At 35.3% G+C, this 19,660-nt stretch overlaps 2 protein-coding genes across 2 annotated transcripts in view; one reads left to right on the top strand and one right to left on the bottom strand.

Annotated features, from left to right (window-relative positions):
- The window catches only part of LOC145284764 (uncharacterized), a 36,975-nt gene extending 21,251 nt beyond the window's left edge, over positions 1 to 15,724 (bottom strand). Inside the window, exons 1-2 of the mRNA XM_080133733.1 lie at positions 15,654 to 15,724; positions 15,373 to 15,424 (exon numbers count right to left, since the gene is read on the bottom strand). The gene's annotated coding sequence lies outside the window, so the exon portion shown is untranslated. The remainder of the gene's footprint in view (positions 1 to 15,372; positions 15,425 to 15,653) is intronic.
- A 238-nt stretch (positions 15,725 to 15,962) lies between these two features.
- Positions 15,963 to 16,907, top strand: LOC145284765 (large ribosomal subunit protein bL28m-like). The gene has a single exon (XM_080133734.1). It carries the CDS (start codon positions 16,004 to 16,006, stop codon positions 16,793 to 16,795), a length of 792 nt encoding a protein of 263 aa, XP_079989860.1. The 5' UTR covers positions 15,963 to 16,003; the 3' UTR covers positions 16,796 to 16,907.
- The last annotated feature ends 2,753 nt before the right edge of the window (positions 16,908 to 19,660 follow it).

The following is a 19,660-nucleotide window of genomic DNA, read 5'->3' as shown; positions in this document are numbered from 1 at the left end:
AAAAATAGCAAAAGTGTCGTCAACATATCTGAAATATGCAGTGGGTTTAGATGTAGAATTAAACATAACGGATTCATAGTACCTGACGAAAATATCCGCTAAAGTTGGGGCCAACGGACTCCCCATTGAAACCCCGTCAACCTGACAGTACATAATATCACAAAAACTAAATTCCACGGATTTCGTACACATTAAAATGAGTTCAATAAGAATCTCTTTAGAAAACCGTGGAGCAGTCAGGCGACCATCATATAAAGTGTCGGCACATATGCGTATAGTCTCATCCAATGGTATGTTGGTGAAAAGACTGGAGACATCAAATGAGCACATGAAAGACGTCTCTGCATTAGAATCCAACCCACGTACACAATCAACGAACCGAAAGGAATCTGGGATACAATGCGTGGTGTATAGCTCACGCACAGGTTGCAGAATTTCCACAAGCCACTGAGCCAAAGAATGTTGTGCTGAACCAACCATTGATAAAATAGGTCTCAGTGGAACACCTTGCTTGTGGATTTTGGGGAGACCATACATTCTGGGACGTTGTGACCCAGAGGGCCTGATCCTGTCATAGACATCCTTGCAAAACACCTTCTTTTTAAATAATGCAAGTAAACGTCTCTGCATTTTAGCCTCGTTCTTGCAAGTATTATTCGTCAACTCGACAGAGCCGAGTTTACGGAATTTCGAACTATCATTGAGAATAACTGCCATTTTCTCAACGTAGTCCGATTTATCCAAAATCACCACTCCTGCACCTTTGTCTGGTTTGCACATATAAATATCGGTATTAGATTTTAACGCTTTCATCGTCTTAAATTGCGTTATGTTCCAGACAAAGTCGCTATGATCGACAGGAATGTTACTATATCGGTGAGCTAAGGCAACTAAATTGGATTTCATCCCAACAATTTTTTTTTTTTTTTCTCCCTCGTTGTGGCAACATTTTTAATCGTTTTTTAAACGTAAATAAATTTAATATATATATATATATATATATATATATATATATATAAATAATATCAAGGCCCAATGTTCTGTTTATACTTGTGTCAGATGGTCAGGAGGAATATTGGTGTTTTATTTCAGGAAATTCTCCCTTCAAATGTGTGTGTGTTCGACTTTAACATGTGCATGCTGGGACTATTGTAAACTGAGCAAATTCTGCAGAAATTGGAGACTAATTTTTGTTTTAAATGTATAGCTTATTTAAACTTAGTAATATGGAGCTTGCGTTGGTATTCAATATTACTTATTTTTTATATTTAATCTTTATTTTTTATATATAACTGCACCTGACATATACGAGTTTCTACAAATAATAATAGACAACACATACTTTAAATAAAAACAAAACACATACAAACAAATAACAGGACAGCTTATGGGATCCAGCTTCTCAGAACTAGTCGCCATCACATTCATGGACAAATTAAAATGACATGCTATTTCTTTCTCAGATATGTAGATGACATCCTTATTCTAGCACCATCCCAAGAGGAGATGAACTCAATTGTCAACACATTTAACAACACAGACCCACACATTAAGTTCACTATTGAGCACCCCGATAGTTCTAGATCCTTGGCATTTGTAAACTTTAGTCTGAACATCTTAAATGAAAGTAATATTAAATTCTACAAAAAGTCTACATTGTAGACCGACCAAAATAGGTTATGCAGAGAATGAGTTGACATGTGTCTGCAATAAATGCAGCAAAGAGGTTGACAAGACTACCTGCAGCAATAAATTCCATCAGGTACGAGAAACTAATGGATACCCTATACCAACTATTAGAAATCTCTGTAAATCCCGAAAATGGACGAGGCACACTCTTCCAACACCTACTTTCTGAAGCCACTGCACTTCAACAGGACCACAAAAGCTATCTGCAAGGCCATATGTAAGGAGGATCTAGATATACAATTAATACACACCAAGCCCACACAGCGGCAACAACTAGCAATACACATCACAACAAATTACCATATGAATACCACTAATTTATACAATCGCACAAACATTGTATATTGCATACAATGCATTACATGCATCAGTAACACAGTGAGGTTCCTGCATATCAGGTTCAAGGAACACCTGCAAACACATAATTCTTCATTTCAGAGGCACATCTACACTTGTAACAACACTGACGTCTATTAAACTGGATATCCTAGCCACCAAAAGAAATCTTAGTCACCTCCAAATCAAACAATCCATTTAAATTTGAATAAACTATCCATTTAAAATAAATAAATAAGTTTCCAATTTCTGCAAAATTTGATCAATTTATAGTACCAGCATGCATGTCTGAAAGTCAAACACACATCTGATGAAGGGAGAATTTCCTGAAATATAACAACACCTGATGCAAGTAAGATCACAATATATATTTTAGAGGTGTATCGATTAATCGGCAGATAACTGGTAATCGGCCTAATCAGCCACTTTGCTGACTAATCGGTCGATTAATTCCTTTTCTTTTTCCTATTAAATTTAAACTATTTCATTACTAAGTGACTCATCAGATAGCTTTGACATCTTAACATAATAACTGCTAATTTAATTAATATTTGTTAAGTGTGTGACCACTATTATTGTATTTTGCTTTTATTAAATAAAATTACAAAATACAATTTCCAATTCTCAAATGAATATAATTAAACAATTAGATAAGAAAAAAGAAATTACAAACCAAATACAAAGTAGAAATTGTAATTCTTTAAGTAAATAAATATCTGAAATTCTTCACCTGTTGCTGCTCTACTTCCTCTTCTATTATTGCTGCCTGCCTCCTCTGCTCTCATAGTCTCCTCAGTATTTAAAGTTGTAATGTAGAAATTAGAGTTTCTCCATAATCAGTACACAGCCTCTTCCTCATAGATGCATACACATTACCATCTGTACTAAAGCGCCTCTTACTCTCCACAGATAAAGGTGGTGCACTTAAATATTTCGAAGCAGTGTCTGTGTCTTCTTCCACCACAGAAACGGATCATCACTTCTTGTGAGAAGTTGTAAAGCTACATAATAATCAAGTTCTTTTGTGCACTTAAGCATAAAGGATTTACCCTTTTTGAGTTTAGATTGTGATTCTTGTATTTCTGTTGGAGTCTCCAGGTTTAACTTAGCTTCTACCTGCTCGGTTTTTTTAATATTTGTTACTGTAGGTTTATTTGAAGCTAATTCATCAAACTCGCTGGAAAGAAATACAGTTTTACTTTGGCTTTGATCTTCTTGACCCTTAACAGAGCTTGAGAAAGTGTATCCTGCTGATCCTGTTTCATTATCATCAATAGAAAGTAGAAAGTAAATCCAGTACTTAATGTTTTTCACACCATTCTTTTGAAATTTAAATTTGAACCTAAGAAAAGTAAACACATACAAGTTTTTATCATTTAGATAAAATGAAAATCTTGTTTCCACTGATTCTATTGAATTGTTAAACAGTGGTAAGGATTCTACTAAAGTTAGAATTATCAGAATCAGATTGGACAGCTTTTGAAATAAATAACCTTAAAGCTAAAATTGTAGGTATGGTTGCAGTTCTGTGACTTGCTTCTTTAGTGATTTCTTCAAATGGACTCAGTAACTGGATAATTTTTTGAGCAAGTAGCCATTGGTAAGTTGTTAAGGTAGGAATCTTATCAACAAGAGCTTTTCATTGTTGTAAATTTCTTTTTAGCATATAATATCTTGAATTCCACTGAATGGTCACATCTTGAATGAGTTTGTTTTTCCAAATTAAGTTGATCCTGCATTTCAGTTAATTTGCTAATTGCTAATGGAAAGTCATTAAAGCAAGAGACTATATTTCTGTTAGCTGTAATGATAGTCTTACCAGCCTGTTGGGAAAATAATAAGTCATTTATTGAGAGTTACAATGTATCTATGAAGCATGATAGTGATTCTAAACCACATTCCCTGACACTAGCAACCATATTTGTTCCGGAATCCTGCAAGACTAAGAAAACTTTGGAGATTTTATACTCATTCAAAACATTGTGCAATTTTTCACTTATTCTTGCACCTGTATGTGCATCAGCAGGGAATGGGACAACTCTAAGCACAGCTCTGCACTGTTCAAAGTCATTTGAAAACCAATGACCTGTCAAACTCAGAAAGAGAGCATTATTTGTAGCAGCTGTCCAAATGTTTGTAGTCAAAGAAATGCTAATTTCATCAAGAGATGACTGAATTTTTGTTTTTACTTTTATAAATATATTGGGAATACCATAATTTGAACAAAGTTTTGCAATAAATCTTTTAAATCCAATGTCAGATGTTACAAAATATGGTTGAATATCAACAACAATCATTTATCCAATCAGATAATGAATCTCTTGTGACCTGTGGTCATTAATATCCCAAATTTTCTTTTTGGCCAATATTGATTCTATAGTAGTTTGGTATTTTGCTAGAATGTCTGTCCCAGAATATTCATTGTGCTTCCTTTTCTTATCTGCAACTTATGCTTCTTTTAAACGAACCTTTCTAAGATGGTTTAGCCATTGTAAAAGTTCTTGCTGATTTTTCACCCTTTGATGTGATGGTTTGAAATAACTTGCAAGCAGCTGTATTCTTATTCTTTGGATTGACATCAAAATACTTTCAGCAGAAACTGGTTGCCATAATGGTTGAAGGTTGTTGTCAATATTTAGTTAATTTTTTTACATATTTAAATTACTTATGTCTGATATCTAATTAGTAATTTATCTCAGTAAAATATACATTATCTAAACCATAAAAATAAAAATATATATGTAACGGTAGCAAGAGTAAAAAAATGAGGAACAAGAGTATGGCTGATGAAGAATGCTTTATTTTCGGTTCGCACATTGTCGCAATTTACTGTACAATTCCTCAACATGAAGTAATAATTTACCATAACAGTGATTTAAAGTACAAAATAATAATTCGATAGGAAGTGTGAGAAATTCTACAGCTGCTTGCAAGTTATGTCAAACTATCACATCATTAACAAGCATTGTTAATGATGTGATTGCTTGATTGGCTATCCATTGTCTTTGCTTGGACCAATCTTAGTTGAGATTTTAACCACCGAGCGATAGGCTTGGCGGGTTTTTGAATGTCTTTTCTTTTTTCAGACAGTTCCAGATGGACAGTTGGAGATGAAACATGAAACTCTACTCTCTCTGGATATGAAGCATTTCAGCGCCTCTACCCTTTGTCTCCTTGAGACTTTATTTTAATGCCTAAATGATAAGTTATTATTATATATGTCTCCCAAAGACTTTTTAAGGTCAGAATTATTGACCTGTCATTTTCCCTTTAAATGATCATTCCTTATGAACTTTTGTGATGTCAACTAGTCGAGAATTGAATCTTTCATCAGCAGGCATCATACCAACCAGTTATTTCCCTTGGATTATTAAAATTAGTATCGTCGTTTTTTTTTTTCTTTCGTTCTTTCTTTCTTATTAGTTGGAAGGGTTAGCATTATTCGTAATTCTCTAATACATTTTTGTAGCTTTAACAAGCTTTGGTTTATTTTTAGGAAGGGTTTTTTCCACCTGTTTTTGTTCTTTCTGCTTTGAGCCACTAAACTATGGCTAATAAGGACCTTGTCTCCTGGATCGAGGCAAAGAAATTTTGTATCACCAGCACATTGGACTGGTTGATTGAAAATACTAGTGAACTGGCCTCTCATGAATCGAGCTCTTTGGATGTTAATAAATGGTTAACCGAGTTGAACGACCTGTTTGATTAGTTGATTCTAAAATCTCCTACTGATGAAAGATGTTGTTGAGAATCAGTGCAGTTTACTTCTGACATGAGAATAAAATTACTCGAGTTGAAACCTAATCGAGAAGAATCTGGTTTAAAATAACCTACTGCTATCCAACTGATGAGAATGGAATTGGCCTCCCGGCCCTATGTGGCCCGGGTGACAAGATCAGTGTAGTATCTGTTCTGGAAAATGCAGCAAGCAAAGACCATTGCCCTTGTGGCAATCTTCTGGTCCATGCAGGGGCAACCCTACAAGGGCCAGCTGGCAAATCAAGATCCAGCTCCCATTTCCCACCTCTCGGGAGCTGGTCCCCTTTTCCCTTCTCCCTCCCCTCTCTCTCCACATTGAAAAACGGCCTTGTGCCGAATTTGCTCAGTGGGGAAGCAAATAAATACACCCTCTCATCGGATACATTCGAATTTCGAAGCTTCCTCAGGAGGTTTGAGTTCTGTTCGACCAACATGAGGAAAGCGTAATGTAATAAGTCTTCAGACGTACCTCTCTACCATACTGCATATCGATATTCTATGGCTGACTGGGATAGCTTCCGTACATTCATATCTGACCTATCTCTGCATTCCATGTTTAAAAAGAATGTGTCCTCTATAGTATCAGACCTGACCAAATGGTTAATTGTAGGCATAGACAAAAAATTCCAACAAAAAACCTAACAGCAAGCCATGGTTCTCCCCTGAATGTGCTGCTGCCATCGCACACAGAAATCACTTTTTCCATAGCTACCAACGTAATAGATGTACTGAGACTAAAGCTGCTTTCAGGACTGCCAGCAACCACTGTAAAAGAGTAATAAAAAATACAAGAGAACTATATGCTCAGTCTGTTAAATCCAAAGTAGCTGAGCAGCAGCTTGGTTCCCACCAGTTCTGGCAAATAGCAAACAGGATCTTGAACAGAAGCGTGCATTCTATCCCAACTATCATCAATGGACCTGAGGTCATCTCATCAGCATCAGACAAGGCCAGACTATTTACCAAGAACTTTGCAGCTAACTCTACCCTATGCAACAATGGCCATCAACTCCCTGTATTTCCTCCTATAACAGACAACACACTATGCAACATACAAATATCTGTGCGTGAGGTCGCCAAGCTAATCAAGAACCTTGATTCCAGTAAAGCAACTGGCCCTGACGGCATTCTAGTTATAGTGTTGAAAAAACTCCAACCAGAACTTGCCCCCATACTTACAAAACTGTTTAAGCGTTGCCTTAAGGAGAAGTGCTTTCCAACACCCTGGAAAACCTCATCAGTATGCCCTGTATTTAAGAATTCAGGTGAAAAGTCATCTCCCTCTCAGTACAGACCAATAAGTCTCCTGTGTGTCATGAGAAAGTTGTTGGAATCCATATTAAATAAAGAAGTAGTCAACCACCTCAACAGAAACAACCTTCTTAGTGACATTCAATATGGTTTCCGCTCTGCAAGATCTACAGCAGATGTGCTAACGGTTATATCACATAGGATTAGTGAATCTCTTGACAAAGGTTTCCTTTCCAGGGCAATTGCTCTTGACATATCAAAGGCCTTTGATAAGGTATGGCATAAGGGCCTACTTCACAAGATTTCCAGCTACAGTATAATTGGAAATGTTTTCTCAATTATTAAATCATCTCTCTCTGATAGGTTCATAAGACTAGTGGTTGATGGGCAGAAATCAAGGCCCACAGTATTAATGCTGGAGTCCCCCAGGGGTCCATCCTGGGCCCAACTCTCTTCCTGATCTACATCAATAATCTCCCAAAACACATACTTAAATCATTCGTTGACATCTATGCTGATGACACGACCATCTATGGCAACACATCAAAGGTCATAAATGACAAAAAAAAAAAAAAACACAAAGTTCTCTCTAATTCTCTCTCCTCTGATCTTGAGCACGTGGTACAATGGTGGAAGAGGTGGCTGGTCACTTTTAATGGATCCCAAACCAAGCTTCTATCTTTACATCATCAACGCTCTGATCCCCATCTGGCATCAATTGAAATGGATGGCTCTCGTCTTGGGGAGGCTCTATGTTTTGACAAGCTTCTGGGTTTGGCCTTTACTCCTGATCTGAAATGGAACATGTACATCAAATCTGTTGCCAGGGATGCTGGGAAAATGGTGGGATCCTTCTACCGCTCCAGAAGATATCTCACTACTGATGCAATTCTCTATCTGTATAAAAGCCAAGTATGTCCAAGGATGGAGTACTGCTGCCACATCCGGGCAGGAGCTGCTAAAAACAGCCTATCCTGCTTTGACAGAGTACAAAATAGATTTTGTGGTTTGGTGGGGGATGCCCTTTACTCTTCCCTGCAGCCTCTCTCTCACAGAAGAGACGTTGCAAGTCTGTCCTTCGTTTTATCGTTATTTCCATGGCATGTGCCCGTCTGAGCTCCAATCTCTGGTCCCCCCTCATCAATCTTTCACGAGAAACACCTGTCTGGCTGAAACTACTGTCAATAATTTTCCCCACTCTTTATCTTTGCCTAAATTCAAACGTAGATTCCATGAGCAGAGAAGTGCACGATTGTGGAACTCTCTTCCGTTCACCTGTTTCCCACCTGACAACTTGGATGTCTACAAATCCAACATAAACAAATTCCTGACAAACCGCCCCCTCAAGACACTATCAAATCTCCAATACTAATGATTACTACAATACTATCTCATTGATTACTGTACACACAATAACCCTTATCCCTGAGTGGCCTCCGGGCCTTGATAAGTGGTGACCCCCATGTAAAAAAAAAAAAAAAAAAAAAAAAAAGCGGACAAGCTGCTTTTTTTTAAATCAAAATTAATGGGCAAGGCATTCGACCTTGTTTCTAACTTAGACATAACTCCTGATAATTATGACCAGGCATTGGCGTGTTTAAAGGAGAGATCCCTAAATTCTTCTTTAATTAAAAATCAGATTTTTGAGGAAATCATTCCTCAGCCAGAACGTATTACACTGTTAAAGGACCTCCAGGTCTTCCTCGAACATGTCCAACTGGGCTTATGTGAAACGGATAAGTCATTTGGTACAGACTTCTTTTTAAATAATTCAATATCTTGTTCACAACATTCTCAAACAGTGTATGAAGAGAAATAATGAACAGGACAAATGAAGATTTCCTTTCTTCTATAATGTCACATAATTTTAACATTTTGAAAATTTTGATGGTGGCACCATTAGACGCGACAAGGCATGAAAATAGCCCGCCTAAAATGTAAGCTTCTTCTTCAGACCCAAGGTCCAACATGGCGGCCAGTTCCTACTCCAAACCCATTAATGTAAAGAAGGGTATGAATACCTTCAGAACACTCACTTATAATGGCAAAACTAATAAAATTTGTAAATTATGGAAGATTACAGACCACTCTGTCCCAAATATCAGAACTTTGATGCTAAATTTTAAATGGCCAAGGAACTTAAGTTGTGTACCAAGTGTCTTATTGGGCACTCTGAAATTAATTGCAAGGGCATCAAGGGATTTCCATACCCTTGTGTTGTTTGTTTTCCCCACTCTTTATCTTTGCCTACTGTCTGTCTACTTCTACTGCCTGTTAGATATGGACAGTCAGAGGTCTTTTCACAGGCAGTTTTAAACCCAACCACTAGTTTATTATATGCCCTAAGAGTCCCAAATCCTTTGTGGGACGTACCTCATTAACGAGGCAGGAAAATTGCATTTTTCCTGTACTTAAAATCTCAATGAAGATAAAGGGCCACCCTGTCTACTTCTACTGCCTGTTAGATATGGACAGTCAGAGGTCTTTTCACAGGCAGTTTTAAACCCAATTAAGTCCTGGGGAAAAATTGAATCCAGATACAGTTGAGATGCCTGTAACCACTCTTATTGGGTCTACTGTTTTGAAACTTCAAGAACTTGAAGTCTCCCTTAAATCGAGTTTTCAAGGACCCTTTCTATTTTCTGCTCTATTTGCTAATGACCTGAAGCTGAATTTTCACGTGGACAAGTTCGACGAAATCACATAAAAATTGACTAATGAGGGTTTTTGTCTTTGTCCAGGATACACAGAATTGAATGGCTCTGCTATTCATGGAATAATTTAAGGGATAAATAACCTCCGTTTAATCAAATGTTTAGGAGGTAATGCATAGAAGATTTCCAGGAAATGGAAAGGGTCTAAATTTAATTTTAATTCAAATGTAAAGGAAGAGTTACCGGCCTTTGATAAAGTGCTAAATGTTCTTCCTACATGCAATTCTTATTTGATTGACAGTGTGCTGAATCCTACTGTTACTTATAAGGACGCACTTTAACTATTCTTTAATGAATCTTCCGTCGAGCATGGAATTGAGGTGTTTCTCTCTAGATTCCATTGGAATTGATGAGAACAATAAGTTGTCTTCCTGTGATGAAGAGAAGATTAATAAATTTAAAGAATCAGGGACGGAAAATATTATATTGGTGGGATTCTGAGAAACTTTCTAAAGTAGAGTCTAATTATGTGCTCTCTCTGCGAATAATGTAGAGGGTGGCAGCTTAAATAATAAGGGCCTGTATGATGATTATCTGCAAGTTTTCAGAGAATATGAAGACTGCGGAATAATTGAATCCTTCTCAGTTCCACCTGGAACATACGAGAATTACATTTTAATCCCCCACAGACTTATTAAGGAGGGTCTGGGAGTAACTACGAAGATGTGCCCCGTCTTCAACTGTTTGCTAAAACATTGAAGGGCTTCAATCAATGATGTGACTTACTCTGGTGTCAATTTAACAGCTCAACTATTGAACCTATTATTAGCCTTCAGAAAGAACAATTATGTTCTTTTGAGCGATTCACATAAGGCCTTTCTACAGATTCATCTGAAAGCTATTCAAGACAAGAATAGATTTTATTTTTTTCTTAAGGTGAACAATAAATTGTACACTTTTAGATACAATACTATTATATTTGGCTTTAATGCCAGTCCTTTTGAGTTTTATACTCAAATTTCATGATGAAAAATATAAGGCTGATTTGGCTTTTTATACAATTAAAGTTCTGAGCACACGTTCATTCTTGTTAGGTTCTCCAACTTATTTGGTGTACATTCTCATGTGTATTCTGATAATGCCAAGTCATTCTTAGCGTTGGGCATTATATTATCAGATGTATTCATCTCCGGTGGATTTAAGGAACATTTTAAGTCTACTTCTATTAATCACCTTACCATTCCCCTTTATTCTGCTTGGCAAGTGGTGGTGGGTGGAGGGGCATGAGAAAGGCTGATTAAAACTGTTAAACAGTGTTTGATAAAACTGATGAATAAGAGGAAGGCCGGTTTTAAATTCTTAACCGCCAGACATGCAAAAGGCTGTAAATGATAGGCCGCTCACGTTTATTTTAGCATCAAATAGAGATCTTGACATTCTGACCCCTAACCACTTTCTGCAAACGAGCTATAAACCCCACTTGCTAATCAATAATTACGGTTCTGAGGAACTGTGTCCAGATCTTCCTAATAGAACTACTCTTTCGTTCCCTTGAACTAAGGGACAAATTTATTAGCAAAATTTATGGAAGAAGGGGGCCCATTCTTCTGCTCAAACTGTTTGATTACTAATGTGTGCTGTGACTCGTGATAATTGGTATCATTTCAGTTGTGGTTGGGTTAATTAGCAGGACACAATGGGTTTGTCTGAATTGTGCGGATAAAATGTCACAATAATTTCTTATATTACTCAATTTGGTCATTGACTTCAAATAAAGTCACTTTCTTTCTTATTGTTAACTAGCCTGGGTGCCCAGCATTGCCCGGGTGTTTGGATGTGTGTTGAGCAGAAAAAAAAAGTGGTAGTAGGCAGGCAGGTTCGAAAGTGGAAAAGAAAATCTGACATCTTACCACTAGTCCATAATGTGACCGGAAGTCTAAAGCATTCCATTTTAACGTAGTCAAGATGACTTGCAGAAATCACGTTGCTTTTAAACCTCCACGAAAGCAAATTAGACACAAGGTCGTTTTTAATGTGGGGGAAAATCAACTCCCCCATAAAAGGGGGCACTTTGGCAGTATCCAAATAGATAGTAATTGTTGTTCCCCTACATTGACCAAGGACCAATTACAGAACAGATACTACCCGGCCCGAAGGCCAGATGGTTGCGTTTCAATAGTTTTGCTTTATTTACAAAAAAGACAAACACTGGAGATGATAGCACAGTGGGAATTTTGTTTAACTTGATCAAAAAAAAAGATAGAAACAATGTCCTTTTGAGAATGTGAGATATGATCTGGGAAGTATGTGAAAACTTCTCATGGAATCTAACTGATGTGAGAAGCCCGATGCAAAAAGCCTTTCATGAACATACACAAACGTTTGTGCCCACTTTGCCATTTATATATTAGATAACTGATCTTGACAAACTAGATTCATTGTATATAAATTCATTTAACAGTAGACAGACTCACATTTAAATTCAATAATGATAATTAACTATTAAAGTCCATTGAGACAACCTTTGTTACCTGTCACTTATTGAGAGTTTTAAATTACCTTATATTCTAATTAGAAAAAAATAATGAATAATCATTACTTTTTCCTCCTTTCCTTGGCAGTGTGTGAGAAATTATAAGCAGGCCCCTGGGTGGCCAATCATTCAAATTAGCTAATTGGCCACCCAGATTGGTCAAGATTTTAACTGCTGAGCAATGAGCTTGGCGGGTTTTCGAATGCCTTTTATTTTTTTAGGCAGTCCCAGACAAGCAGCCAGAGAAGAAACATGGAACTCAACTTTCTCTGGATACGAGGCATTTGGGTGCCTCTACCCTTCGTCTCCTTGAGACTTTATTTTAAAGCCTCAATGATTAGGCTAAGTTATTATTATTAAAGACTTTAAGGTCAGAATTATTGACCTGTCATTAATGACTTTTCCTTCAAATGATCATTCGTTATGAACTTCTGTGATGTCGGCTCTGGTCAGAATTGAATCTTTCATCAGAAGGCATCATACCAACCCCTTCAAACGGCTGTGATTAATCTAATCTTTGAACAGTACTGAACCTGAATTCCAGTTCCTGCTGAAAATAAAAGACTACTACCTTTCGAGGTGTTAGCAGCTCTATTCAGAGGCAAAATAGGCATTTCTTTTTTTTTGCAATGAAAAAATGAATAAAATTTGTGTTGAATTTTAGAAGTATGCTTTGTTGTAATTGTTAACTTTTGCCACTGTCCTGAAGCAAAAACAGGTGAGAAGAAATATCTCACAGAAGAAAAAGGAGGGAAATTTCCCATATGCTTACATCTATTTGCCTCAAATTTAGTGCAATTGTAAAAGTTTACATGTTAACAGCATGTCCCGCCATTTATTATATAACGCTCGTTGCAAAAATCATAACGTTGGAATGATTTGAATTATTGTTTCTTAAACATGTAAATAAATGTTATTTTATTCCCATGCAGCAATTTCAAATTCTTTGTTGGATGTTATTTTTCCGAAGCTATTCACAATCATGAAGATCAAATGGAGTGACTACATACCAAACACGGAAGTTCTCTGGAGAACAAACCTAGATAGCGTGGAAGCTACCCTTGCTACTATGCAACTACGATGGACTGAGCACATTGCCAGAATGGAAGATAACCGAATTCCAAACATGATCTTCTACGAGGAACTGGAAAATGGAACCCGCATGGTAGGAGGTCAGAAGCTTCGCTACAAAGATGTAACAAAGCGGCACCTGAAGGCGATGAACATCAATGTCGAGAGTACTGCAACCTTGGTCTTAAGAATCAATAGATCCCAATTATAAATTGGTGAACACCGACTCACTCCCCACATCCTATACTACCATATTTGTCATCATTCAACTAACCCATCTCATTAACCTTATCCTAGAGTGGCGTTTGTTCTTGATAAACAGTGACTAATTAAAAAAAAAAAATAATTCAAGAGAATAGGGGGATAGATGGGGAGTTTATTTTGTCAATTTCATGATGAATACAAGAGGAAGGGCAGTTGGGTATTAATGTAGATTAACACCTTTACCCCGAATTTAATCAATCATTTATTTGTTTTTATTTGTTGGTACTTAGACAGAGAAAGTGCCATGCTGAAATAATAACGTTATTATTTAGAAACCCATTCTTAACATGGGGAGGGGAGGGTGTTTTGTAACTATCCTGTACTTTCACCTAACAAAAAAAAAAAAACAAAAAAAAGATACCGTAAAACTTGAATTTAGCTTGAAAATATTATTTAAAAAATAGCACGATGCATAAGCACTTATTTTTGCTGTGGGAGAGAAATCCCATGTATTAATTTTTATTTTATTTATTTATTTATTTATTTTTGGGGGGGGAAGGGGTGAGGTCTAATTGTTTTGTTAAGACGATTACGTATGGTTTTTACGCCCCTTTGGCACTTGGACTTCAGTTTAGTTGAAAATAATAATAATGGTCAATTGCTTTAAAAAGCTACAAAGGGGAATCATTTCACGTTAAATTAAATGCAAACCCGATTTTACACTCTAAATACTATGTTAAATTTTTTTTTTGGAGGGGGTGGGGTCACATGTAAAAAAAATCTCATTGGGAACGATTCAGCGGGAGTTTAATCCACAAATTTACCGGCATTTAAAATTTTTAGTTAATATTCTGCAAACCATTGACTTGTTTTTTTTATTAATTGGAGAATTCAACAAAAAATTATGTAACCTTACGAAACACTAGAACACCCAGTAAAAAAGTATTTGTTATATAAATATATTATTATTATTATTATGTTATATAAATATATATTATTTGTTATATGAATATATATTATTATTTGTTATATAAATATATATTATCAAATATATTACTTAACTTTCTCTTTGTTTAAAATCATTAAAAAGTCGAACTATTTTGCCAAGTTAAAATACATATTGGGCTATCATAATAGATCACACTCATCTTTCTTCTTTAATTATTTACACTATTCCTCTAACCACTTCTCTTACCCTTTATTTACATTATTTGCCCTTCCTTCTAAAGTATTCCTGTTAAGATGAAGTGTGCACGGTGACAAGCAAAATAAACATTTTAAGAATTTGAGTTATAAACGTCAGATTATTTTTTTATTTTAAAGACGTTTTTGTTTTAGGAGAAGCGAACGAGACATTCATTTTAGCAGAATTTGGTAACTCATTTTAAATCCATTGTAACGTTTAAAATTCAAATTATTTACATATTTTACGAGAGTATGCATTGTTTTCTTTAGTTTTAAGTCAGTAAACTGGATGGTAGGATGAGAAAATACAAGTTATTATTAGAACAAATTGAATTTTCGGTGCTTATGCAGAAAAATTACCGTACTTTTTTATTATTATTATTTTATTTTCAGGTTTAATTCAAGTTTTATAATATCTTTATTAAATTGTTAGATGAAAGTACAGATTAGTTACAACCCCCCCCCCCCAAAGAATGGGTTTCTAAATGTTATTTCAGCATCATAACGTCTTTGCATAAGTACCGAATTTTCTTTTAATTCAATAAATACCAAATTATTAAGAGCAAGACATTCTTGACTGTACGAAAACTTATTGATATAAAAACAAGAAGTTATTTCAATTTTGGTGGCAAGTAAGTAAACATAAGTACTCAATGATCAAAGATTTGAAAAACAACAACAAAAACTCACCGGGAAGCGCTGTCAGAAGTCGTAGCTTTCCACTATATCGATGAGATGTTTTCTAAAAAAAAAAATATATATATATATATATAGATAGATAGATACTTAAGTATAAGTACAGGTCCAATTTGCCTAAAAATAAACAATAAAGATACAATAAAGTGTTCAGTTTAACGTCATAAAACGACACCGTTTAGCCTTCAGTTATTAGTTAGTGGGGGCAGCCATATTTAGTTGAGAAAATGACAAAGTCAGGTATTACATAAAAGATTATAAATAAATTATCAAACCTTTTTAATAATGTGGCAGTTTAATAAAATTCGATTTTTCCAAACATTTTTAATTTAATAGATAACAAATCAAAAAAATTTGTGGGGGGTAGTTTCGTACTCAGAGTGAAACTATTCTTTTATTCTGCTAATCTGTTTTAGAAATACGTTGTTATTTTTTACTTACTTCATTGAACCAATTTCTATATTTTTATAAATGTTACTAAAATCATTACCATAAAAGAATGTATTTAATTACTGAAAAATATCATTAAACTTTCATTTTAAAACGTTAAGTAATTTCGAAAATCACAATTTAGAATGACGGAATAATATTGATTAAACGAACAGGAATAATCGCTGAAAACAACATGTCTGGAGGTCGAAAGTTGTACCAATGGACCAAAGATATTGATGAACTTTTACCGGCTTTTTATAAACAATGGTGTCGAGAGTACAATGCGAGAGAACCTATCCCTGTCCACTGGAAACGAAAGCCGGAATATACCCGCGATCATTATGTAAACGGCAAAAAAAGGAAAGTGTTTCAGAATTTCCCTATCCCTGTACTATACCCGACTGAAAGTCAACAAGGTCTTTGGGGCGGTGAAGGCTTGATTTATGGTCTCAGAAAGAAGCGACGGACGTCCTTGCGTGCACCCCGTTTGTGGAAACCATGTTTGCTGAAAAGGGCCCTTTATAGTGAAATTTTAGATCAATGGTTCGCGATTACTGTTACCGAACGGACAATGATGTTAATAGATGAAGCATATGGGTTTGATAATTATATTCTAAAGACCCACGAAGTCGACCTGAAATCTCAACTTGGGATGAGCCTTAAAAGGAAAATGCTCCAGGCTCTAGCCACTCGGTCATTTTACAAAAACGATTTGGAAAAACAAGAGAAAATCTATAACAAATACAAAGATTTTCTCATACCGAATGAACAAATCGAATGGGTTGGATTGACCGTCAAAGAAGCTATTGTGAAAGCTCGACAACTGGAAGAAAAGAAAAATCCGCAAGTTCCCCTCAAAGAAATTTATACCAAAGAACTCATTGACAAGCTTAAGTCAACCACTTTGGAAGAACCTAAATCTCCTTCGAAAGGTTCATTTCTTTCTAAACTAAATCCCTTTAAAACCGATGACCCTTTAAAATAAAATGCTCACCTTTTCTCTTCTAGTTTTTTAGGTGAACGGGAACTGCTTTTTTTCTCTATTTTTTTTTTTTTAACAAATAAATGTTCTTGTTATTTAACTATGAAATTATAAACTTGAGTCATCGTTCTTCCTTAGTTACCTCTTTTTTCGATTTGTTTATATTAGGATTGTGACTTTTCCAACCTGCTTTTCATTTTAGCCTTTCACACATGCTTAAAATGAAAGTAAGCTGTTTCAGAGACAAACCAGTTCACCCTAAACAATTTAGGTGACTGAAGAAGGAATTAAACACACACACACACACATATATATATATATATATATATATATATATATATATATATATATATATATATATATATATGACAATGGTGTTTATAAGAGGAGGAAATAATTAAAAGTATAAATTTTAGAACAGTAAACATTTTCATTTAAATTAGTACCTTCATTATGTTTTTTTTTATCTGCTGTCACTGCAGGCAGCGGGCATCATGACGCCCGAAGACTCAAGACAAAATAACAATCCTTTTTTTTTTTTTTATGAAGTGTAATTTAATCATTTCTCCCTGTTATTGGTCTTTAATGTATGGCAAGTTTCTGATCAGTTGATTTAAATCCTCCGTTTGCGAATGCTTTTTCAGAAAATTATAAATTTATGAAACTTTATTATTTTTCTTTTGAAATAAAGTTTATTAATTATTCCTTTTTCTCCAAATATGTTTTCGTTACATTTGTTTGTACATTTTGAAAGATTTGATTTTAAAAAAGTAAATTGGGTACTTGTGCATTTTAGGTTTGGAAGACTTTTTTTTTTTTTTTCATTTTTGGAGAATCGCAATGGTATTTGTACACATTTCAAGAAGTTCTTAAAGTTTATAAATTTTAATGATTATTTTAATTTATTACAAATATTTAATTTTGTAAAATAAAATTTTAAATGATTACTTTCGGTAAAGGTACAGCAATACAGCATCTTTTCACCCTCAATTTTTTTTTTTTTTTAAATTGTCACTATTTATCATTATTATAGGTTTTTTTTGGGGGGGGGTGCTGAAAACGAAAATAACGTTTAAAATTCCAGGAAACAAGTAGTTTCTTAGATATGAGGAAATTATAGTTTCAAAAAGTGGGGAATCACTTTTCTATTAATTTAACGCAAAATGAACACCCACTTTATGGCTATACTTAGTGGGGTGTTTATTTGGAATTGTGGCTTGGTAGATCAACACAAAATTTACCTTTTTTTTTTTCTCTAAGTTTTCGGGTGTGCTGAAAACGAATATCGCATTTAAATTTTATGCAAATAAGTAGTTTTTAGGATATTAAGCAAAGTAATTCTTTATGTTATATTAGAAATTTGACAATTACATCATGCCTCCTATTTTATTTGTTTTGGACCAATCAAGTCTGTTGATAATATTTACTGCGTAGTGCTTCGCTTTTGCGGGTTTTTTGTATTTGCATCTTTCTTTCCAGTTCATTGAAGGCAGCTGTAATGTACGGATGGGGCAGAATTACACTCTAGTTTCATTCATGAACCTGTACAAGAAGGATGTTGAAACTCACCTCCAACTTGAGGCATAATGGAGCTTCCAATTATCGTCTCTTGAAACATTTTATTTCAAGTCTAAAATAATTAGGCATAATATTAAGTCTATTAGTGACTTCCAATTTGATCTGCATTACCAAACTAACATGATCAGTTAAAATGGACTTTTGCACTATCTTATTTGTGAGGACTGGATCTTTTTACACCAGAAGGCATCATATCGACCCCTTCAACGGCTGCCAACTTCAAAGACAGATGAACCAGCGACTTGTTCCTGTTGAAGAATCAAAGACTATTACCATCTGAGATTGTTAATAGCTCTGTTTATAGAGTCAAAAAGCACTCTTAGTCTCATCCACCCTGTCATAGGGTAAATTTTGTCCACCCCTTCAAACAAATGATTGTGGATTTTACTGGACATTTTTTTATTAAATGCAATGAATGAGACATAAAAATGTACATTTAGTTGTTCACATGTTTGCATGCTATCCATCTGGAAATTTTACCAGACATGGGCACATGTTCTTTTCTGTTAGCCTTTATCAGGTTCACCAATTTATATGGTGTACCTACTCATGTGTATTCTGATAATGCCAAGTAATTTTTAGCGCCAGGCATACTACTATCAGACATATTTGTCTCTGACGACTTTAAAGAACATTTTAAATCTACTTCAATTAATCACTTTACCATTCCACTTTATTCGGCTTGGCAATAGGTGGGGCATAGGAAAGGCTGATTAAAACTCAAACAGTGTTTGACAAAATTATTGGGTAGAAGGAAGGTTCACTATTTTAAATTCCTGACTGCCCTGTCACATGTGCAAAAGGCTATAAATGATAAGCCGCTCACATTTATATCAGTGTCTTGATGTTCTGACCCCTAAACATTTTTTGCAAACAGGCTATCACCCCCGCTTGCTAATAAATAATTACAGTTCTGAGGAGTTGTGTCCTGACCCTCCCAATAGAATGGCACTTCTCCGTTCCCTTGAGTTAAGGGACGAATTTATTAATAAATACAAAAGCATCTAGCAAAATGACTATTTGTTGTCGCTTAGGGAAGTCGATGCTAACATAAGGGACGACTGTCTCTTGAAAGTTTCTGTAGGCGAGGTTGTACTTGTTAAACCCCCAAATAAATCTTGCCCTTATTGGAGTCTAGGTAAAATAGACTGATTGTCGGTAGTGATGACAAAGTTCGCTCAGTTTGTGTACGTGTGAGCAAATCCACTCGTTAAAGTATATTTATCCCTTAGAAGTAAAGGGGGATCTAGAATCTGCTCCAGCAGAATTTATTGAAGAAGGGGGACCATG

This window comes from Euprymna scolopes, chromosome 9, assembly GCF_053919585.1.
Source record: "Euprymna scolopes isolate OS-2025 chromosome 9, ASM5391958v1, whole genome shotgun sequence".
Lineage (NCBI taxonomy): Eukaryota > Metazoa > Mollusca > Cephalopoda > Sepiida > Sepiolidae > Euprymna > Euprymna scolopes.
The sequence above is the reverse complement of the archived record's forward strand: the minus strand, read 5'-3'. Positions and strand labels throughout refer to the sequence as shown.